Source organism: Nycticebus coucang, chromosome 18, assembly GCF_027406575.1.
Source record: "Nycticebus coucang isolate mNycCou1 chromosome 18, mNycCou1.pri, whole genome shotgun sequence".
Taxonomy (NCBI): Eukaryota; Metazoa; Chordata; class Mammalia; order Primates; family Lorisidae; genus Nycticebus; species Nycticebus coucang.
This window is the reverse complement of record NC_069797.1, coordinates 40,977,634-40,998,216: the sequence shown is the minus strand read 5'-3', so window position 1 is coordinate 40,998,216 and position 20,583 is coordinate 40,977,634. Positions and strand designations below refer to the sequence as shown.

The following is a 20,583-nucleotide window of genomic DNA, read 5'->3' as shown; positions in this document are numbered from 1 at the left end:
TGTTAAGGAAAGAAAGCAATTTGCAAAAGAGCATATATACTATGTTACCATTTGAGAAATAAAGGGAAATATAAATATATATTAAAATATACAAGCATAAAAAGAAATATAAATACAAAAGGAACTATATATCAATTGTACATCAATTACACATCAGGCAAAACCATAAGAAGATGAAGGAAAAAGGAAAGGGAGGAATGAAGAACAAATTAATAAAAATAATCAATGAATATAATAGTATTACTGCGTACTTCCAGTTTAGGTAATGACAAGAGTGAGCATAATTGTAAGAAAAATAAAATAAAAACCTGAAATCTTTCTATTTTTTTTTTAGTGGTATTAGTGGGCAATTTACAATTTTGTTTTTTCTACTAGAGGATTGAACAGATGAGTAGACGGCTGAGATCAGGGTCTAGTAAGGCAAGAAAGAACCCTATGGCAGTATCAATGTAAACTTACGATTTCTAAAATATGTGTATTTGTATATTTACATGCATTTGTACATATATATGTACATTTGCCCATTTACATAAGCATATGTGTGTGTACATATATATATATGCATATGTTTTTAGCACTGTCCATTGGAAAGGCCTGGAGGGGAAGACAATGAGCTTAGTCTCCAATTCCATTGCCCATTAAAAGGAACCAGGAGAGCCAGACATGGTGGCTACACTTATAGTCCCAGCTACTGCAGAAGCTGGAATGAGGATCACTTAAGCCCAGGAGTTCAGGGCTATAGTGCACCTGTCAATAGTCACTGCCCTTAGGCCTATGCAATATAAAAAGACCTGGTCTATTTTCTTTTTTTTTTTTTTAAAGAAAAGGTTGTGTGCAGTAACTTACACTTGTAATCTCAGCACTTTAGGAGGCTGAGGCAGGAAGACAGTTTGAGCCCAGAAGTTAGAGACCAGCCTGGGCAACACGGCATGACCCTAACTCTACAAAAAAAATTTTTAATTGGCTGGACATAGGGGCACATACCTGTAGTCCTAGCTACTCAGGAGGCTGAGGCAAAGTGAGAAGAATTGCTTAAGTCTGGGAGTTCAAGGTTAAAGGGATCTATGATTGTACCACTGCACTATAGCCTGGGCAACAGAGCAAGACTCTGTCTTAAAAAAATAAAAAAGGAAAGAAAACAAACAAAGAACCAGGAGAACCAGAAACAGCAAACTCCAAGGTTGAGGCATGGTGAGTATTAATAACGTCTCGACATACTCTTATGCCACCCAGTCAAGAAATAGTTTTTTTTTTTTTTTATTTTTTTTTTTTTTGTAGAGACAGAGTCTCACTTTATGGCCCTCAGTAGAGTGCCATGGCCTCACACAGCTCACAGCAACCTCCAACTCCTGGGCTTAAGCGATTCTCTTGCCTCAGCCTCCCGAGTAGCTGGGACTACAGGCGCCCGCCACAACGCCCAGCTATTTTTTGGTTGCAGTTTGGCCGGGGCCGGGTTTGAACCCGCCACCCTCGGTATATGGGGCCGGCGCCTTACCGACTGAGCCACAGGCGCCGCCCAAGAAATAGTTTTTAAAAAAATAGTGACGATCAGCTTGAAGGAACTTCCATTGGTCAACTCTGGAACAATTTTGAAAACCTTATAGTGCCTACCAGTAAGTGTGGAGAGTGAAGGTAAAAATCATTCTGTAAGTATGAAAGACTGGCTCAGGCAAGAATGCATAGGTGCTAAAACTAGGCTGAAATTTTGATAATAAGTAGAATAGATCCATAGTTTCTACAAACTGCTTATTTATTGCATGTAACTGTAAAATTTTTAAAAAGAATGATTTTTCAGTACAGAAATTGAAAATTTTAACAAAATTAACATTACCACAAAATGACAAATACATCCATGTATCAAGTGCCACCAGGTGTCATGCTGTGAGAGAGAACATTACTCATGTTGTTTTCTGGCAAGAAATACGTAACAGAAATACAATCGAGAAAATACCATAAAAACTCAAGATAAAAATCATTCTATTTAAAAAAAAATAAGGCTGGAGGTAGAGTTAGGGAGTTACATTTTTCAAAACTATCAGTGATTTAAAAGAAGAAAGACTGTGAAATATTCTGTATTTTAAAGGTCTAAAGAGACATTCCAAAAAATTTTAATAGCTAATGCAAGATCATATCTTATGCCCCAGGGTGTGGGGGGAGTCTACAAATGATATCAAACGGTTAGTTAATGGCAGATTAAAGCATTTTAACAATATTCAATTGGCAGACATCTAACACATTTAGGGGTAATGATATATGCAACTTACCCTGAAATGTTTTAGAGTTCAACTTGAATAAAGGGTACATGGCTGTATTTTGGTTTGTTTGGCTTATACTTATTTTTCCAAGTTTTCGAAGTTACAAGTATATTTGTAAAAAAAAAAAAAAAAAACAAAGATGCACTGAAAAACAAACCCCATCAAGATGTATGGCTTTTCACTTAAGATTTTGTAGTCAAACAGCATTTTCACTGAAAGAGACTGTTACTACAAAACTTAATTCCACTTTACAATTTCACAGTCAGGCTCAAAGCTAAAGCAATCAAAAATGAAGAAATACCAGCCGTTATGGAAATTCAACATAAGGACATTTGTCTAGAAATATTTCCAGATAATAGCACAACTTTTTGATTAGCAAACTCCTTGTGAACGCCACTATATTGTCTGGTTTCTGTATATGACACCAGATATTATTAACATATATCCTTGTAATGGCAAAACAACTGGCACATATCCAAACAGTGCATCTATGAAAGAAGTTCTTTCCCTTCAAAAACAGTATGTATGTATTTACATAATACCTCTTACCCAAATGGACTGTTTCCCACATGTGAGAATATGTCTACAAAAGCCAAGGGACAATTTATATATCTTCTTCTAAGACGTCTCCAGCACTCAAGGGAAATGTATTACAGATGTAAACATTAGAAGATACCATTATGTCATCACACTTAATTGAATGCCTCTTGTCTTGTTTGAAAAGAATAATTTGAAAAGAGCTATTTTTATGAGATATGCTGGAAAATCAAGAGAAAGAACAGAATGGAATATAAATACAGCATTAGGTAAGAAGCAAAAGATCTAATAGCTGCAGACAGACTTTTGGAAAAGTTATCAAGGAACTCATCTAGTAAAATAATTTTCTTCTGTAGTTTCTCGACTTTGTACACTCCAAAGACCAGAGATTTATTAGTCTGTGGCTTCACCAAATAATTACATTACTTACCACATCCTAATTTTGTCAAGAACCACTTCACCATCATTTCATATTATTCCCAAGATATAGTAACTGTGCAACCAGCAAAAATGAAATAAAAAATACTATGCTCTACATTTCATTCAATATTCACATGCAGGGTACTAAAAAGAATTTTATTTTTTTCTTTTTGAAAATTCAAATTTACCTTCTGCCTTGAAGAAGACATAAATAAAACTCTTCTTTACCATGATGATCTTAATAATTAATAAATAACTAAAATTTAAACAAAATGGAAGCATGTATGATTTAATTATTAAAACCAATGACTTAGGCCTTATTTGGATCTAGTTTTAAACATATAGTTGAAGTCAATTAAATTATTCCATGGCCAAGGTTTCCAAACTACCAATGAAGACAGTAGTCACTCCTGCCTACTAATTTTTTTATTTTTTGAGACAGAGTTTACTCTGTTGCCTAAGCTAGAGCACAGCGGCATTATCATAGCTCACAGCAACCTCAAATGCCTGGGCTCAAGTGATCCTCTTGCCTGGCTGAGTAGCTAGGACCACAGGCACGCACCACCATGCCTGGCTAATTTTTCTATTTTTTGAAGACACAGGGTCTCACTCAGGTTGGTCTTGAACTCCTGAGCCCAAGCAATCCACCTCCTTGCCCACCCAGTGTGCTAGGAATATAGGCATTGGTCACCATGCCCAGCCATGCCTCCTGATTGCTAAAAAGTCAGAAACCACCAGCTTTACTACCAATCAATGCTGTGCTTTAATACTAATGAGTTAGAGTTCTCTATATAAAACTAAGCCCAAAAAATTAAGGTTCTGCAGAGTCTTGATTTAAGGATCACTATCAAACATTTATGAATCCTTTAAAAAGTTCAATTATTAGTTGTGCGATTAAAACCAAATCAAAGCAAACAAAGTAATAATAAGTTAAACATTCATTACCGGTAATCACATATGGAGCACAGGGTTATGGAAAGTCCTTCAACACTTGCTCCATACAAACAGCCCAAATATGGGCCCTGTCTTACCTTGTTTTCTGCATAAGCAAGCCAGCGGCTTCCAAGAGCAACAGGATTCATGTTTGGCCCTGGACATGGATAGCAGCCTGAAAAATTTCAAATAACACCATTAAGAAATTTCTTAATAAATTGTCTGTTGATGCATCTCATGTTGATGTCAGAAAAACAGAAACATGTAATGCTTATATTTTCTCAAGTATCACATAAAATTCCCATGAGTCATTATTTTTATAGCTAAATAATTTGCATTTTTTTCCCTCTACTTAGTTTCCTTATAGTTACGTTCCTTATTTGTTCCAATAAGAAACAAATCTGGGAAGAACTGGTAATCCTGTTTAGCAAACACTGGGCATTTTATAGTTATTTCTGAACAAAAGAATGAAGTTAGGAAAGACCATTTAAAGTTCATAAGTTGAGAGTTCATAAATCAAGGAAGAATTTTGGGAGAAGAAAGAAAAAGAATACAATGAATTTAGGAATTTAAGGGTCAAAGATAAATGAGACTATCAGACATGATACGATGGTGGGGAGGAGACAAGTACTTAGGTATGGGGCCAAAAGGGACAAGTAAACCTCAAAGGGTGCCTCAATAGAAAAATTTGGAAAACTATATAATACTACATATTTACATTAATCACTAAATTTCATTCTGCTTGCTGCCAGGTCTAGCCAATATCAACAGATTATCCTATCTATATGTATGTTCTCCCTCCCTCCTTCCTTCTGTTTTTCCCCCTTGAAACAGGGACTCCCTCTGTTGCCCAGACTAAAGTATAGTGGTATTATCATAGCTTGCTACAGCCTCAAACTGCTGGGCTCAAGAGACCCTTCCACCTCAGCCACTGAGTAGCTAAGACTGGCATGCTCCACCACATCTGGTTAATTTTTCTATTTTTTGTTGGTCTTGAACTCCTGGCCTTAAGTGATCCTCCCACCCTAGCCTTCCAAAGTGCTAAGACTACAAGCATGAGACACCATACCTGGCTGTTCTTTTATTTCCTATCTTCCTCGAACTTAATCAGAGGGATATATAAAGAGAGTCAAGAATTGCTGTCTGTTATGTTCACTACTGAATCTCCACTGCAATTCACTACACTGTCATTCTGTGTTACTATTGCTGGGCTCAAAAGCACACATTGCTATTGCTTCTAGTCTAGAACAGTTTTCAACTCAGCTCCTTAAACTGTCATTTATTTTGAATTCTAATCTTGTAAAACAAGATAATGAACTTGAGAGTAACTCTAAAAGAAAGTCCACAATTCATATAAAATAAAACCTTTCCCATTTTATTCCTCTTTTAAATAACAGTTTTTCTATGCTATTATTGAGGGAACGTGTTTGCGATGCTTTGGGTTTGTGGAAAATTGACCTCCGGTTAACTGTCTTATTACTGTACCCCTCAATGCATATTATGGAAACACATACCTATCAGACAAAACACATTAAAAACTGGACAAAGACAATACACTGTAATATATATTGTGCAGTATTTACATGATAAATTCCAATTATTCATACACAATGTACTTCAAGTATGAATACGCTTTGTAGCCACTGAAATTTCAGAAATGGAGAAAAAGGCAAATACAGCCTTTAAGAAAGTTTTTCCCCTTCTAAAATCTGTCATGAAAAAAATAACCAAATTCCCATGAATTGTGGTGTTGCATTAGAGATAGATAATCTCCTGGATTAGTTTTAAAACTCAGTATAATCTAGCTCTCAATTGAGTCTGATAACCACTTCAACCTCACAAATACCAAAGGAAAAACACAGCTTACAATTCTTCATTTCATGTTTTGAGTCCATGATTTTAGAACTCAGTGGACTTCAAAACTGATAGTGTATTGTAAATTGTTTTTCTGTTGGAATCAGCACAACATTAGCCACTCAGCACTATCCCAACCTTATAAGCATGACGCATTTAAAGATTAACCTTTGCCTCTAGCTAAACTCTGAAAACAAGTGACAGGGTGGGGAAGACATAAATCACTTTAACACAAGTTCTATTCTAACATGTTTACAGTGTTTTTGAACAACTTAAGAGAGAACTGGATGTTAAAAGAATTCAGGTTTCCTGATTTAAAGGAAAGCACAATAAAATCCAAAAGCACAGTAAATGAAGATTCTTCAATTACCAAAACAGTAATAAAGAATGCACAAGGAAATGATGCAATATTAGATGACATCTTCCCAGAAAGGTAGTCCTAATGGAAAGGTAACCTAACAAACTGACTTATGCCTTTTTTTGTTTTGTTTTGTTTTTGCAGTTTTTGGCCAGGGCTCCAGCATATGGGGCCAGTGCCCTACTCCTTTGAGCCACAGGCACCGCCTGGCTTACGCCTTTAATGCTAACACTTTGGAAGGCTGAGAAGGAAGGATTACCTGAGGACAAGAGTTTAAGACCAATTTAAGCAACCCCATCTCTACCAAAAAAAAAAAAATGTATATATATATATATATATATATATATATATAGAGAGAGAGAGAGAGAGAGAGAGAGAGAGAGAGAGAGAGTAATTAGCTGTTGATGGTCCCACAAACCTGTAACTCCCAGTTACTTAGGAAAGTGAGGCAGGAGGATGATTAAGCCTAGGAGTTTAAGGTCACAGTGAGCTGAAATTCTTTCTCTTAAAAAGAAAAAAAAAATCCTGGCAAGGACAAATCAAGTTTCAGCTTTTCTACTAAAAAAGCCAAGTATTTGCATTTACAGTCAATTGATTTTTCAACAAGATTACCAAGACAAGTCAATGATGACCAAATAGTCTTTCAACAAATGGTGCTGGAACACCTGGACATTCATATGCAAAAGAATGAACTTGGACCCTTACCTCATACCACATACAAAAAAAGATGAATGACTTAAACGTAACAGATAAAACAATTAAACTCTCAGGACAAACACTGTAAACTTTCATGACCTTGGATTAGGCAATGGCTTCTTACATGTATATGACACAAAACATCTAACTGACAGTAGAAAAAATAGATAAATTGGACATACAAAACTAAAATTTATGTGCTTAAAAGGACACTGAGAAAAAAGTGAAAAGACAAGCAAAAGAACGGGGAAAACTTTGCAAAACATCTGACAAGTGTCTTGTTATCTATACTTACCTATACTACATAATATTGAAAGGACAAATAACCCAATTTAAAAATGGACAAAGAAGACATACAAATGGCAAATAAGCACATGAAAAATCTTTAGTCTCATTAGCCATCAGGAACAAATCAAAATTACAAGAACTTTTAACAAAACGTTCCTAGCAAGAGAACTGAAAACATACATCCACATAAAATCTTGTGCACTATTGTTTATACAAGCATTATCTATAATAGCCTCAAATTAGAAACAAACCAAATGTCAACTGATGAGCAGATAAAATTCATACAGTGGAACATACAATATGTTATATCCATACTACGGAATATAGGAAAAGAAATGAAGATCTGATAGACGCTGCAAGATGGAGAAACATTGACTGTATCTGGTTAACGAAAGAAACTAGTCACAAAGGACCACATATTTATGATGTCCAAAAAGACTATGAATAACTTCTCCAGAAAAACACACAAATATACAATATTAAATACCATTTCAGATATTTATTTAACCATTATACAGGTGATTAATAACCCTGTTAAGCTTCTACAAGCCTTGTGTTTAAAACTCTAGTTTTATTGTTTTATTTTTTCATGTTTATAAAACAGAAATTTCAGAGTACTGCCATACTAAGGATCAATGGGTAGGAACTGTTTGCAGAGAATGAAAAGTCACAAGTTGGTTGATTGAACACATATTCACTGAGTGTCCACTACACATCAATCACCTGCCAAGCCCTGAAAACATCATGGTGACCTTGGCTATCTTATACAAAACCCAAAAGAACAGGGATAGGTTTAACTTTTAATTTAATCTGGGTTTAAAATTCACATTAAGGGCCCATAGCACAGTGGTTACGGCGCCAGCCACATACACCCAGGCTGGCAGGTTCAAACCCAGGGCAGGCCAGCTAAACAACGACAACTGCAACAACAACAACAACAACAAAATAGCTGGGTGTTGTGGTGGGAGCCTGGAGTCCCAGCTACTTGGGAGGCTGAGGCAAGAGAATTGCTTAAGCCCAAGAGTTTGAGATTGCTGTGAGGTGTGACACCACAGCACTCTACCGAGGACAACATAGTGAGACTCTGTCTCAAAAAAAAAAAAAAAAACTCACATTAAGGTACCAATTATCATAAATGTTAAAAACTAGTTTCTTAAAATAAAAAGCAAATGTCCTTTTCTCAGAATTAAAAAAAATTATATTTTAAAGTAAAATTTGCATTTCTATTTGTTCTATTTATTATTCACCTTTAACATAAACAAAGAACACATATATTCACATGAAGAAATAATAGATTTTAAGGAATAATTTTTCATCCTCAAAGAATTGAGGCCAAAGTAAAGGTACTGCTTAGTGTACACTTCTTTGGTCTCTCTGGAGACTCCATATCTGTCTTTCAATTTAAGGACACCGAAAATGACTGCTAATGACAGTCATCAGTCTTTGTCTTTTGTTTTCATTATCATGCCTGGGTTTTGGATTTCCACATCAGACAGCTGCTCATGACCACTTTTTCTTTACATCCAGATACAAAGGTGTCTCCTTTTTCAATACAGTGGATGTGTTCTCTTAACAGCTCTCTATCGGCTTTCTTTACTTGTTCCCTCTACCCGTTGGCACAAATGCTTACTCTGATGGACACAGCTGTCTCTATTTCGTTTACAGTCTATTCATTGTATTCACAACAAGCAAGGCACTCAACTAAGAAGGTATTATACAGGAACTTTACAAACTGTTTTAAAAGTTAACTGGTTACATAATTAACACAACATCTTTATTAAGTGGAAAACTCGTTGTTTTTACCTAGGCTATGGTCCTACTTCTTAAAGAACTCAGTACAAATGAACAGAAAAAAAAACTATTAGAAATGGTACCCTGGGAAATGAGTTTCTACAAATGCAATCTCAGTATACCCTGTTTGGCCATCTCACTATATTGCACTGTCCTGTCCTCCAATCTGTATATTCTGTGTCCTTCAGTCTAACCAGCAAAATTGGCTTACAGGCCTGGGCTAACATAAACTCAAATACAGAGAAATGCACATAATCTATACCAGGACTCTTTCTACCTGCCAAAAGGTTTAGTCTACATAAAGAAATGAGGAAGAAGAAAAAAAAAAAAAAGAAATGAGGAAGAAGAAACAGAAATTAGAGAAAAATAAACTTCTCACAAATTATGAAGTGGTACCCTTTACTTCTTGATTTGAAAAATCTAGTCATGGTGAATATTGTTCTAAATATTGAAAATCACTTTTCAAACTGTAATTTCAAAGAAAAGCAGCTAAATTCCTTTGTTCAAATATTTCTGAGAGGCCGGAAGTGGTGGCTCATGCCTATAATCCCAGCACTCTGGGAGGCTAAAGTGGGTAGATTGCTTGAGTTCAAAAGTTACAGAACTAGCCAGAGCAAGAGCGAGACCCTGTCTCTACTAAAAATAGTAAAACCAGCCAGGAGTTGTGGTAGGTGCCTATAGTCCCAGCTACCTGGGAATCTCAGGCAAGAGGATCACTTGAGCCCAAGAACTTGAGACTGCTGTGAGCTATGATACCATGGCACTCTACCTAGGGCAAGAGAGTGAGACTCTGTCTCATAAATAAATAAATTCATTAATTAATTTATAAATAAATCAATAACTCTGAATGAGTGACTGCGTAATTAGGATTACCACACGAGGACATTTTTGCTTATCTGTGATGACAGATATCACGAAAATGATGCACAGACCCTTTTTTTTACTCATCAGTTTTCGTTAGTGTTTGCATATTTAGTGTATGGCCCAAGACAACTCTTCCTCTTCCAAGGTGACCCGGGGAGGCCAGAAGGTTGGACACCCCTGCTTTAGACAGCCAGAAGAGACACTAAGACACACTGGAGAGCTGATGTCTATAAATGCGTAATTTTCTAATAATCTCATGCTTCAGAAATGCTTATTACTGGATTTACTCCAACGTTAATTTCTTTTTTTCTGAGACGGAGTCATGCTTTGTCACCTTCAGTAGAGTACCCTAGCGTTATAGCTCACAACAACCTCAAACTCGTGGGCTCAAGCGATTTTCTTGCCTCAGCCTCTGGAGTAGCTGGGACTAGAAGGTATCCGCCACAATGCCTGGCTATTTTTAGAGATGGGGTCTCGCGCTGGCTGAGGCTGGCTTGGAACCTGTGAACTCAGCAATCCACCGACCTCAGCTTCCCAGACTGCTGGGATTACAGGCTCAAGCCACCATGCCCGGCCTCCAATGGGATTTCTAAGAGAGAAACTTCATTCATACATGAGCATATATATACATTTTTCACTCCTTTACATATTCAAAGTGTTCATTTTCAGCTCAGACCTATGGATTCTGATGCTGATCTTACATGAGTAATTTTTTCCTCATCAATTTTTACAGAGTAGCACTGCATTTTTAGACACACTCTTATCACAAACATTTTGATCAAATATTTTGAAAAATATTTTGAAAAACTCGTGCTTTGAAACCACAACATAATATTGATAAATGCTTAAAAATGGATAAGGTCAAATACATTGTCATTGCTAAAGTGGGTTTTAATATTAAAAGAATGAATCAAGAAATGAACATCATTAGTATTTTTTAATTAGCAATAACACAATGGACATATTATACCTTCCATGAACCTAACTTCTTCAGTCCATAACAAGCTAAATAACTTTTCTCTCAACAACACTGAGTGGCAAGTATTTAAAAATTGCATACAAGATAGAAACTAAGGGCTTTAGGATAGGCAGAGATTACATGTTATAAAAGCATTTCCAAAGTGTGTTGGGTAACAAAAGTCTGTAATCAAATAAAAATGTATTAAATAAGCTTAAGTAGATAAAATGCTAATAATCGTTGCCAGCCTCAACAGAAGACAGCATTTCCTAAGCACATTTGACCCAGTGCATCTCAATTTGCACAGCATGTTGACAGTTAATGTTCTGCAGACAGACACTGAGAAATGTTATCTTAGGGTATTTAGAAAAAGGAGAGGTCCAGGGGTGTCCAGCGTGGCCTGCAGGCCACATACAGATTATATGAGGACTTTTTAGTTAATCTGTGTTGTCGGATATCATGAAAACAATGCATGGACCTCTTTTTGGTTCACCAGTTTTCATTATTCTTTATATATTTAATGTGCAGCCCAATAGAACTCTTTTTCATCCAATGTGTGGTAGAGAAGAAAAAGGTTCTCTGCAGGTTCACCTGCATGTTTAGAGGGTCAGGAAAGACTTCATATAAGAATGACTACCTACATTGGGCCCCCCAAAAGGTATAGAATTAAGACATTGTAGGCACTAGTGAATGGCCATTCCAGGTAAGAAAACAAAGGAAAAATGCACCTGAAAAAAATGAAAATGAGTGGTTCAAATTAAATGGGGCAAAAAAGCATGTACAAGGAGATGGGTGTTTCACAAAGAGTTTCTAGTGTATCAAAAACTGTGGAGTTTGGTTGGTAAGAAATGGACATGATGACCATATGTCCATGTTGGCACAGGACTTTCCTAGTTTTACCTAAGTATACCAGAGTTAACTGTAGTAGGGTGATAGTTCAACCCAAAGACAGCAGTTTAGATGATAAATTATATGATTACCTGGTACATTTTAAAAGTCCTTAAGTATTAGACATAGGTAATAAACATACACAAATTAAATTCTACAATGTCTACAATACGCTTGAAAATAATTGGCCACGGGGTGTAAATTAAAAAAAGTATCCACCCATACATGTAAATGGTGTATCTGTGGGACTAGAATTTAATCAAAATACTATAATCTTTTTGCCATAGTACTAAAAATATTACATCTTTACCTAATAGGCCAAATTATTGAAAATGGAAGACATTTATATATTTAAAGTACAATTAGGCTTGGCACCTGTAGCTCAAGTGGCTAGGGCACCAGCCACATGCACTGGAGCTGGAGGGTTCAAATCCAGCCTGGGGGTGGCCCCTGTGGCTCTGTGAGTAGGGCACCGGCCCCATATACCGAGGGTGGCGGGTTCAAACCCAGCCCTGGCCGAACTGCAACAAAAAATTAGCCGGGCGTTGTGGCAGGCGCCTGTAGTCCCAGCTGCTCGGGAGGCTGAGGCAGGAGAATCGTGGAAGCCCAAGAGCTGGAGGTTGCTGTGAGTTGTGTGACGCCATGGCACTCTACTGAGGGTGGTAAAGTGAGACTCTGTCTCTCCAAAAAAAATAAAATAAAATAAAAAAGCCAAATCCAGCCTGGGCCTGCCAAACAATGACAACTACAGCCAAAAAAAAAATAGCCAGGCATTGTGGCGGGCTCCTGTAGTCCCAGCTGCTTGGGAGGCTGAGGCAAGAGAATCGCTTAAGCCTAGGAGGTTGAGGTTGCTATGAGTTGTGACACTCTACCCAGGGCGACATAGTGAGACTCTGTCTCCAAAAAAAAAAAGAAAGAAAGAAAATCACAGTAATAAAAAAAAAAGTATTGGAAAGTTCAAAACACATGTTACACAATTAACTGAATGAGGGCACCATCATAACTGAAAACCAACAAAACACTGTTGATATGATAACAATTCATTTTCTGACTATATCAGGTAAGTAACATAAACTCAAATGTATATGATAGGAAATAAAACAATTTGGTACATACTTGTAACAAAGAATTTTTTTGTGAAAGTACAGCTATCAAAGGCAGCGATTTTCTCCTGTAAGACTACGACGAGGATCCTAAAATCAGAGGAAAAAACCAAAATGGAAAAAAGAAGTGAATGTGAAATTCTACAAATTGAATCACAAATAAGCTAAATAATCTAAACGAAAATAAGTACCTACCAATGCAATTTAAAAATTAAACATTTCTTAGAATATTTAGGCAAGGAAATTAAGAAAATATAATCTCCAAAATCCTGTATATAAGCAAGACAGAGGTAACTAGAAAAACAGTGATGGAAAACTATCACCTCAAAATGTGATGTTCTCTTAATAAAGTTTTTTCATTCATTTTGAATCAAATAAATTTACATTCAGAATGGATAAGACCAAGCCAGGTGCAATGGCACATGCCTATGATCCCAGCTACTCCAGAGGCTAAGGCAAGCGGATAATTTGGGCCCAGGCATTCAAGACCAACTTGGGCAACACAGCGAGACCCCATCTCAAATAATATTTAAAGGGCTAAGATTAATAAATTGATTTCTGTTTACTAAAAGTGTTCTTCCAGTGATGTATTAGTTATGGTATTGAACCTAAAATGGATTTATGTAATCTATTACTTTAAGCACTCCTTGAATTTCCCCAACACAGGTGTATACAAAAATCTAGAACAAGGGGGATTGGTGGGATTACACCTGCGGTGCATCTTACAAGGGTATGTGAAACTTAGTAAATGTGGAATGTAAATGTCTTAGCACAATAACTAAGAAAATGCCAGGAAGGCTATGTTAACCAGTGTGATGAAAATGTGTCAAACAGTCTATGAAACTAGTATATGGTGCCCCATGATCTCATTAATGTACACAGCTATGATTTAATAAAAAAATGAGAAAAAAATGAAAAAAAATCTAGAACAACTGCTATTCAGTGTAAATAATCATTTCTGATTGATTCAATATTAAAATATAAACAATATTTTTCCTAATGTCCAAGATTTAAAAATTAGAAACATAATTTAATCATAAACAATTTTAATGTGAAATTCCTAAAATCCATCCAGAACTACCACTTTGTATTTTATTACTTGTAGTATACTACTATAAAAATTCCAATTCAATACTTAATTCGACAAATCAAATAAAGCATGCCTGTAATCCTAGCACTGTGGGAGGCTGAGGCAGGTGGATTGCTTGAGCTCAGGAGTTTGAGACCAGCCTGAACAAGAGTGAGACCCCTTGTCTACTAAAAAAATGGAAACACTAGCCAGGCATTATGGGGGGTGCCTATAGTCCCAGCTACTTGGAAGGCTGAAGTAAGAGGCTCTCTTGAACCCAAGAGTGTGAGGTTGCTGTGAGCTATGACACCACAGCACTCTACCCAGGGTGACAAAGGGAGACTGTATCTCAAAACAAACAAACAAAAAAAATAAAGATTAGATACTAAATATTCAGCACACTACTAGATTATTTTTCAAAATTGGAAGTGTGATATTCTGAACAAAACATACTAATAATGGATGAGAAAAAAGAATATTTAATATGCATGCTTTATTAATTTTGTTAATTTGTTAAAACAGAAGAATTTCATTTGCTGATGCAGAATATTTCTTTTTTTCTTTTCTTCTTTTTTTTTTTTTTTTGTAGAGACAGAGTCTCACTTTATCACCCTTGGTAGAGAGCCATGCTGTCACAGATCACAGCAACCTTCAACTCCTGGGCTTAGGCAATTCTCTTGCCTCAGCCTCCCGAGTAGCTGGGACTACAGACACCCACCACAATGCCCGGCTATTTTTTTGTTGCAGTTTGGCCAGGGCCGGGTTTGAACCCGCCACACTCGGTATATGGAGCAAGTGCCCTAACCACTAGGCCACAGGCGCCACCCGATGCAGAATATTTCTAATGAGTGATTGCATCCTTGTGATTTATTCCAACTGGGCATATTAAAAATGTTTGCCTATTTTCTTGCTGGGTTATTTGTTACTAAGTAATATCTGCTATGAGTATATGTATTCATTGAATATATAAAAATATAAGATAATGACCTTAAGAAGGAGACAATGAAATTTTAGAAATAGCAGGAAACTAGAAAATTCCATTTATATTCTATTACTATAATGTAGCCCCAAACCACCTCATCTTGACGCTGGATCAACTTAAGGCTCTAGTACCGATAGAAAAAAAGGCATTTCCATATGTAAATATTTATTATCAAAATCTGTACTGTTCCTTCACACACAATGTGTGACATACAATATCAAATAAGGAAACACACAAAAAAGAAAACATACACCACATTAATCATCAGTGAGGATGGGTATGATGCCTCACATCTGTAATCCTAGCACTCGGGGAGGCTGAGGCCATTAGACAGCTAGAGCTCAGGAGTTCGAGACCAGCCTGAGTAAGAGCAAGACCCTGCCTCTTGCTCTTGGTGGGTGCCTGAAGTCCTAACTACTCAGGAGGCTGAGGCAAGAGCATCACTTGAGTAACGCTTTGAGGTTGCTGTGAGCTATGATGCCAGGGTTCACTCTACAGAGGGTGACAAAGTGAGACTCTGTCTCAAAAAAAGAGTGAATAGAACCAAACAGGTGGTATATATTTATATTCCTACACACACACTATATCCATCATGGGCTATTAGGAAAGTTTTGAGACAGATTGTGTAATGGTCTGTTATTTCACTTCCAAGAAGCAGTCGACAGAGTCCTTTCTGATTGATTCACTCATGAAAGTTTCAACTTGCTTGGCTTATCAGTGTTGCTGCGAAGGCTTCACTTGTTTCCATCCATGCAGATTTTATATTTCTTGATTTTTGAGTATCTCGAAACTTTTTTTTTTATTAAATCATAACTGTGCTTAAAACTTTTGTAATGACCCACACGTACATACATACATACATATACACACACAATAATGTCTTTCCTTCTCACAATTTCTTTTATAAACCTTCCTTTAATTTAATTTTTTATTTCCTTGCTCCATTTTTTATTTTTTTTTATTTCCTTGCTTTTTTTTTTTTAAAGACATAGTCCCACCCTATGCCCTGAGCAGACTGCAATGTTGTCATATCTCACTGCAACCTCAGACTTGGGCTGTGGGCATCCTGCTGCCTCAGCCTTCAGAAGCCGCTGCGATTCCAGGCACTCGCTGCCATGGCACCTAGCTGGGTTTTTTTTTTTTTTTTTTAATGACTCAGGGTGTCACTCTGGTTCAGGCAAGTCTCAAACTCCTGAGCTCAAGCAATTCTCCCTCGTCAGCCTCCCACAGTGCTGGGATTACAAGCTTCAGCCACAACAACTAGCTTTTTTTTTTTTTTTTGAAGCAGAGTCTCATTTTGTCGCCCCAGGAAGAATGCTATGGCATCATAGCTTACAGCAAACTCAAACTCCTGGACTCAAGCAATCCTCTTGCATCAGTCTCCCAGAGTACTAGCATTATAGGCATGATCCACCATACTCAGCCTCTATTATAAACCTTTAAAAATAGGAGACAGATGTGAAGTCTCCATCTTTTTTATGGCTGCATAGTATTCTTCCACAACAAATAAGTAAGCAAGGAGACAGTTATGTAAGCATTCCACACTATATATCAAATCAGCTTACTGTACCCCATAAATGCATTAATGTACACAGTTATGATTTAATAAAGAAATAAAACAAATAAAAAATAAAAATAGGAGACAGATTGGATAATGACGAAAATATGTTATGCCTGGATCAATGAATTCAAAGACATAACTAGCTTAAAATTGAAAAACAGAAAAATACCTACCATGCAAATAGTAACTAAAAGCACAGAAATGGATATATTATTATTAGACAAAACAAACATTAGGAACAAGAGTATCAACCATGACAAAGGATGATTCATAAAAGTTCACGCAGCAAGAAAACATAATGATCATAAATGTATCTATACACAATAACTGAAACTCAAATGATTTAAGGAAGATGTAGCATGGGCGGCACCTGTGGTTCAGTGGGCAGGGCGTCGGCCCCATATATCGAGGGTGGTGGGTTATAACCTGCCCCCCGCCAAACTGCAACAAAAAAATAGCTGGGCGTTGTGGCGGGAGCCTGTAGTCCCAGCTACTCGGGAGGCTGAAGCAAGAGAATTGCCTAAGCCCAAGAGCTGGAAGTTGCTGTGAGCTGTGACTCCATAGCACTCTACCAAGGGCAACAAAGTGAGACTCTGTCTCTTAAAAAAAAGGAAGATGTAGCAATCCTATGCAAATGATCATAGAAAATACCAAAGAAGAAACCCTTTCCTAAGTGTTTTATTTAAAAAAAAAAAAAGCATAATAATAGGAAGAAAATTATAGATCAACCTTACTCATGACCATATATGAAATCTATGAATAGATAAAAAGAATTATAAATAATCACACCCTTGTGTTTATCCCAGAATGCAAGAATGATTTAACACTGGGAAATCATCCAATACATAACTTACTTTTTTTTAGGCATAGTCTCACTCTGTGAGACTAGGTAGAAGGCGCCATGGCATCATAGTTCACAGCAACCTCAAACTCTTGGGCTCAAGCAATCTTCTTCTCTCAGTTTCCCAAAGTACTAGGATTACAGGCGTGAGCTGCTGCACCCAGCCTATAATTTACTTTTTTAATAGATTGAGAAACAAATACAGAGTCATCCTCATTGTGACTTCATTAAATTCAGTGCCCCATTATTAAAAACAACAACAAAAACTTGTCAGTCAGCAAACTAGAAATTTGCTAAACTTAATAATCAGCATGTATTTCACCCCACCTCCTGTAAAATAAATTTACTGCTAGAAGCAAAACTAAATTTCTAAGTACACTGATCCAAAAAAGAGAGAATTCACCAATTATCTATGTCACTAGATATCCCAGTCATTAAATTTATAATATATAAATATTACAAACAACTTAATTCCAATAAATTAGACAACCTAAAAGACAAATGTCTAGAAAGATGCAAACTATCAAAACTGGTATGAGAAGGAATTTAAAACCTAAATATCCTTGTATAAATAAAATGATTTAAAAAAAATTTTTAAGAGACAAGGTCTTGCTCCATCCCCTAGGCTTCCATGCACTGGTATCATAACTCACTGCAACCTCAAACACAAGCAATCCTTCCATGTTGGCCTCTAAATAGCTGGGACTACAAGTGCATGCCACCATGCTCAGCTAATTTTACATTTTTCCAGACACAGGTTCTTCCTGTGTTGTTCAGGCTGGTCTTGAACTTCTGGCCTCAAGAATTCCTCCTGCCTATGCCTCCCAAAGTGCTGTGATTAAGTCAAGAGCTACCATGAGACCTACCATGACTAGCCATTAGTTAAATTGCTACTTGAAATTTTCCTACAAACAAAATGTTTCATGTTTAAAGATATAATTCATCTGGAATTGTTTGTTATGGAGATGTCAGGACTTTTTTTCTATATGAACATCCAAGTGAACAAGAAATACTCATATTTATTGAAAAAACTGCTGCAGTGACACCTTTATCATACTCACCTGGCCATGTATGTGTGTGTCTAACTCTGGACTCTATTCTATTGCACTACTTTTCTATCTTTTCATCAGTATTAGATTTAATTAATTACTTGATTAATAAAGCTTGAGTAATAAAGCTTGATACATAATAAAAAATTTGGGGGGTGGACACAAGATGGCTGACTCAAGCCAGCTTTCCACAGAGGCTCCCGTCCAGAAGGACAGAAATTTAGCAAGTAACCTGGCGGATTAGAGCTGTGCCAAGAGAGAAGGTTGAAGAACACACATCAACCCTGCTGAGGCAAGCTGCGACCCCCAGGATATAAACAAAAGGTACAAAATCCATCCCCAAGCGGACGGGAGTCCCTTCCCCAATGAGAATGGCTTGGAGTACCCCATAAACAAACGAGCAGAGTGCAAAAGTCCTCCCATTATATCCCACGGGAGAGACCCTCTAAAAACTGGACCTACTTCCCCTACTAGGGTGCCATGGCGCTTTCTTGCCAGGCAAAAAATTGTATATATTCTCTACCTGCAATTCTGATCTCCGAGCACTCCCCTCCACTCTCACTCTGAGGTCTGGAGGCCTGTTCCCCAGGAGTCCTGATTTTTGGGTATTATCTCAAGAGGTATGGACAGGGCATAGACTGCTGCTGGCCAGTGCTGATTCTGTGGCACAGAAGTGAGGAGAGGACAGTCAGCTGAGAGGGAACCACACAGGAGCGGCGGTGCCCCGAGGCACAGAGCAACAGCCATTTTTGACAACAACAGGGCTCACCCCGGGATATTCCGGAGTCACACCCCCTGTCTCTCTGGGCAACCAGAGGAGGCCAGGCAACTTCTCAGGTGGCAGCCACTGGCAGAAAATATCTGGAACAGAAATGCAGGCCCCATGAGTAAAGGGTTTGCCTGAGGTGGTACTGGCCAGGGTGGAGCCTGGGGACTAGAAAATGCACACAGTGCCGGCAGACTCCCAGGGCAGGGCTGACCCAGAGGATCGCTTTACTGAGCCTAAGACACACCCAGCCCTCAGGGGATTATCAGCCTAGACAAAGGAGGGCAGGAGGCTAGAACTGACAGCTAACCATGCTGCAAATATAAACTACTGGGCAGCAACAAAGACAGGGCCTGAGGTGCAGGTTCTGTGAACTCAAAACAGCTTCTCTTCTGCAGGGGAATTTAGCTGGGACAGAAACAATTCCGCAAAGTTGTTCTGTTCTGTCAGTAACATCAATCAGGGGCAGGGCTAGAACTGAGTGAACAGGCCCAGCCTCCATCAAGCACCCAAAGTTGTCAGGTTGCCAGCCTCACCTCTCCCTGCCAGATAGTGGCAAAGAGCAGCAGCCCAGCTGAGGAGACACAGATCTCCCTGTGATTCAGGCAGGTGCAAACCCCTGGAGTTATCTGCTCATTGGAGGCAACTGGGTCACAGCCCTGCGGGGTTATCAGTGACTGGGTGTGACAGAGGTGCAAAGTGGGGAAGGAGGCATCAACGTTCCCAGACTAATCTATTTGCTTGGTGGGTCCTCCTGACCTCATGGAGCACCGGAGCAAGTCATAATTGAGTTGAGTTGTCAGCAGACCCCTGCAATCTAGTTGCCAGAGATCTTTTAAACTCTCCCACCTGAGACAGGTGCTGACTAAGACAATTGATTTGAACCTCTTGAACTGGGCCAATTGCCCAAGGATTATCCAAGTGGTACCTGGGTGTGTGGTTGTAGGAAGGTTTGATTTTCCTTTTCCAATTGTTGCCTGTGGGGGGTGGGGTGATTTAATTACTACTATTTCTCCACAGCTGAGACTTTAACCCAGAGTAACTGATTCACTAGGGTTAGACAGAGACCAGCTAAAAACAAGACAGAGCCACTTAGCCCCACCACACCAAACAGGTTCCCAGTTTCTCTGTACGGATCCTTGGCAAAGCTCCAGGGGAAAAGGTACAGACACTAGTCCCAGCTTTTGGGCAAAGAGCTGGTTAATCACTACTCCTGGAGCCCCAAACCCAACTTTTCTTTATCCACTCATCTAGTCAAACAGTGTAAAATAATCATGGGGCGAAATCAGCAGAAAAACTCTGGTAACATGAATAACCAAGTAGATCAACACCCCCACCCACGGAAAGACAGATATGGCAGACATAACTGA

At 38.0% G+C, this 20,583-nt stretch overlaps 1 protein-coding gene across 9 annotated transcripts in view; it reads right to left on the bottom strand.

Annotated features, from left to right (window-relative positions):
* BCAS3 (BCAS3 microtubule associated cell migration factor) overlaps positions 1–20,583 on the bottom strand; it is a 657,493-nt gene that overhangs the window by 457,810 nt on the left and 179,100 nt on the right. For all 9 annotated transcript variants that reach the window (XM_053567923.1, XM_053567926.1, XM_053567929.1 and 6 more), the window contains exons 9-10: positions 12,959–13,035; positions 4,244–4,320 (exon numbers count right to left, since the gene is read on the bottom strand). In XM_053567923.1, the coding sequence (XP_053423898.1) occupies positions 4,244–4,320; positions 12,959–13,035 (154 nt within the window). The remainder of the gene's footprint in view (positions 1–4,243; positions 4,321–12,958; positions 13,036–20,583) is intronic.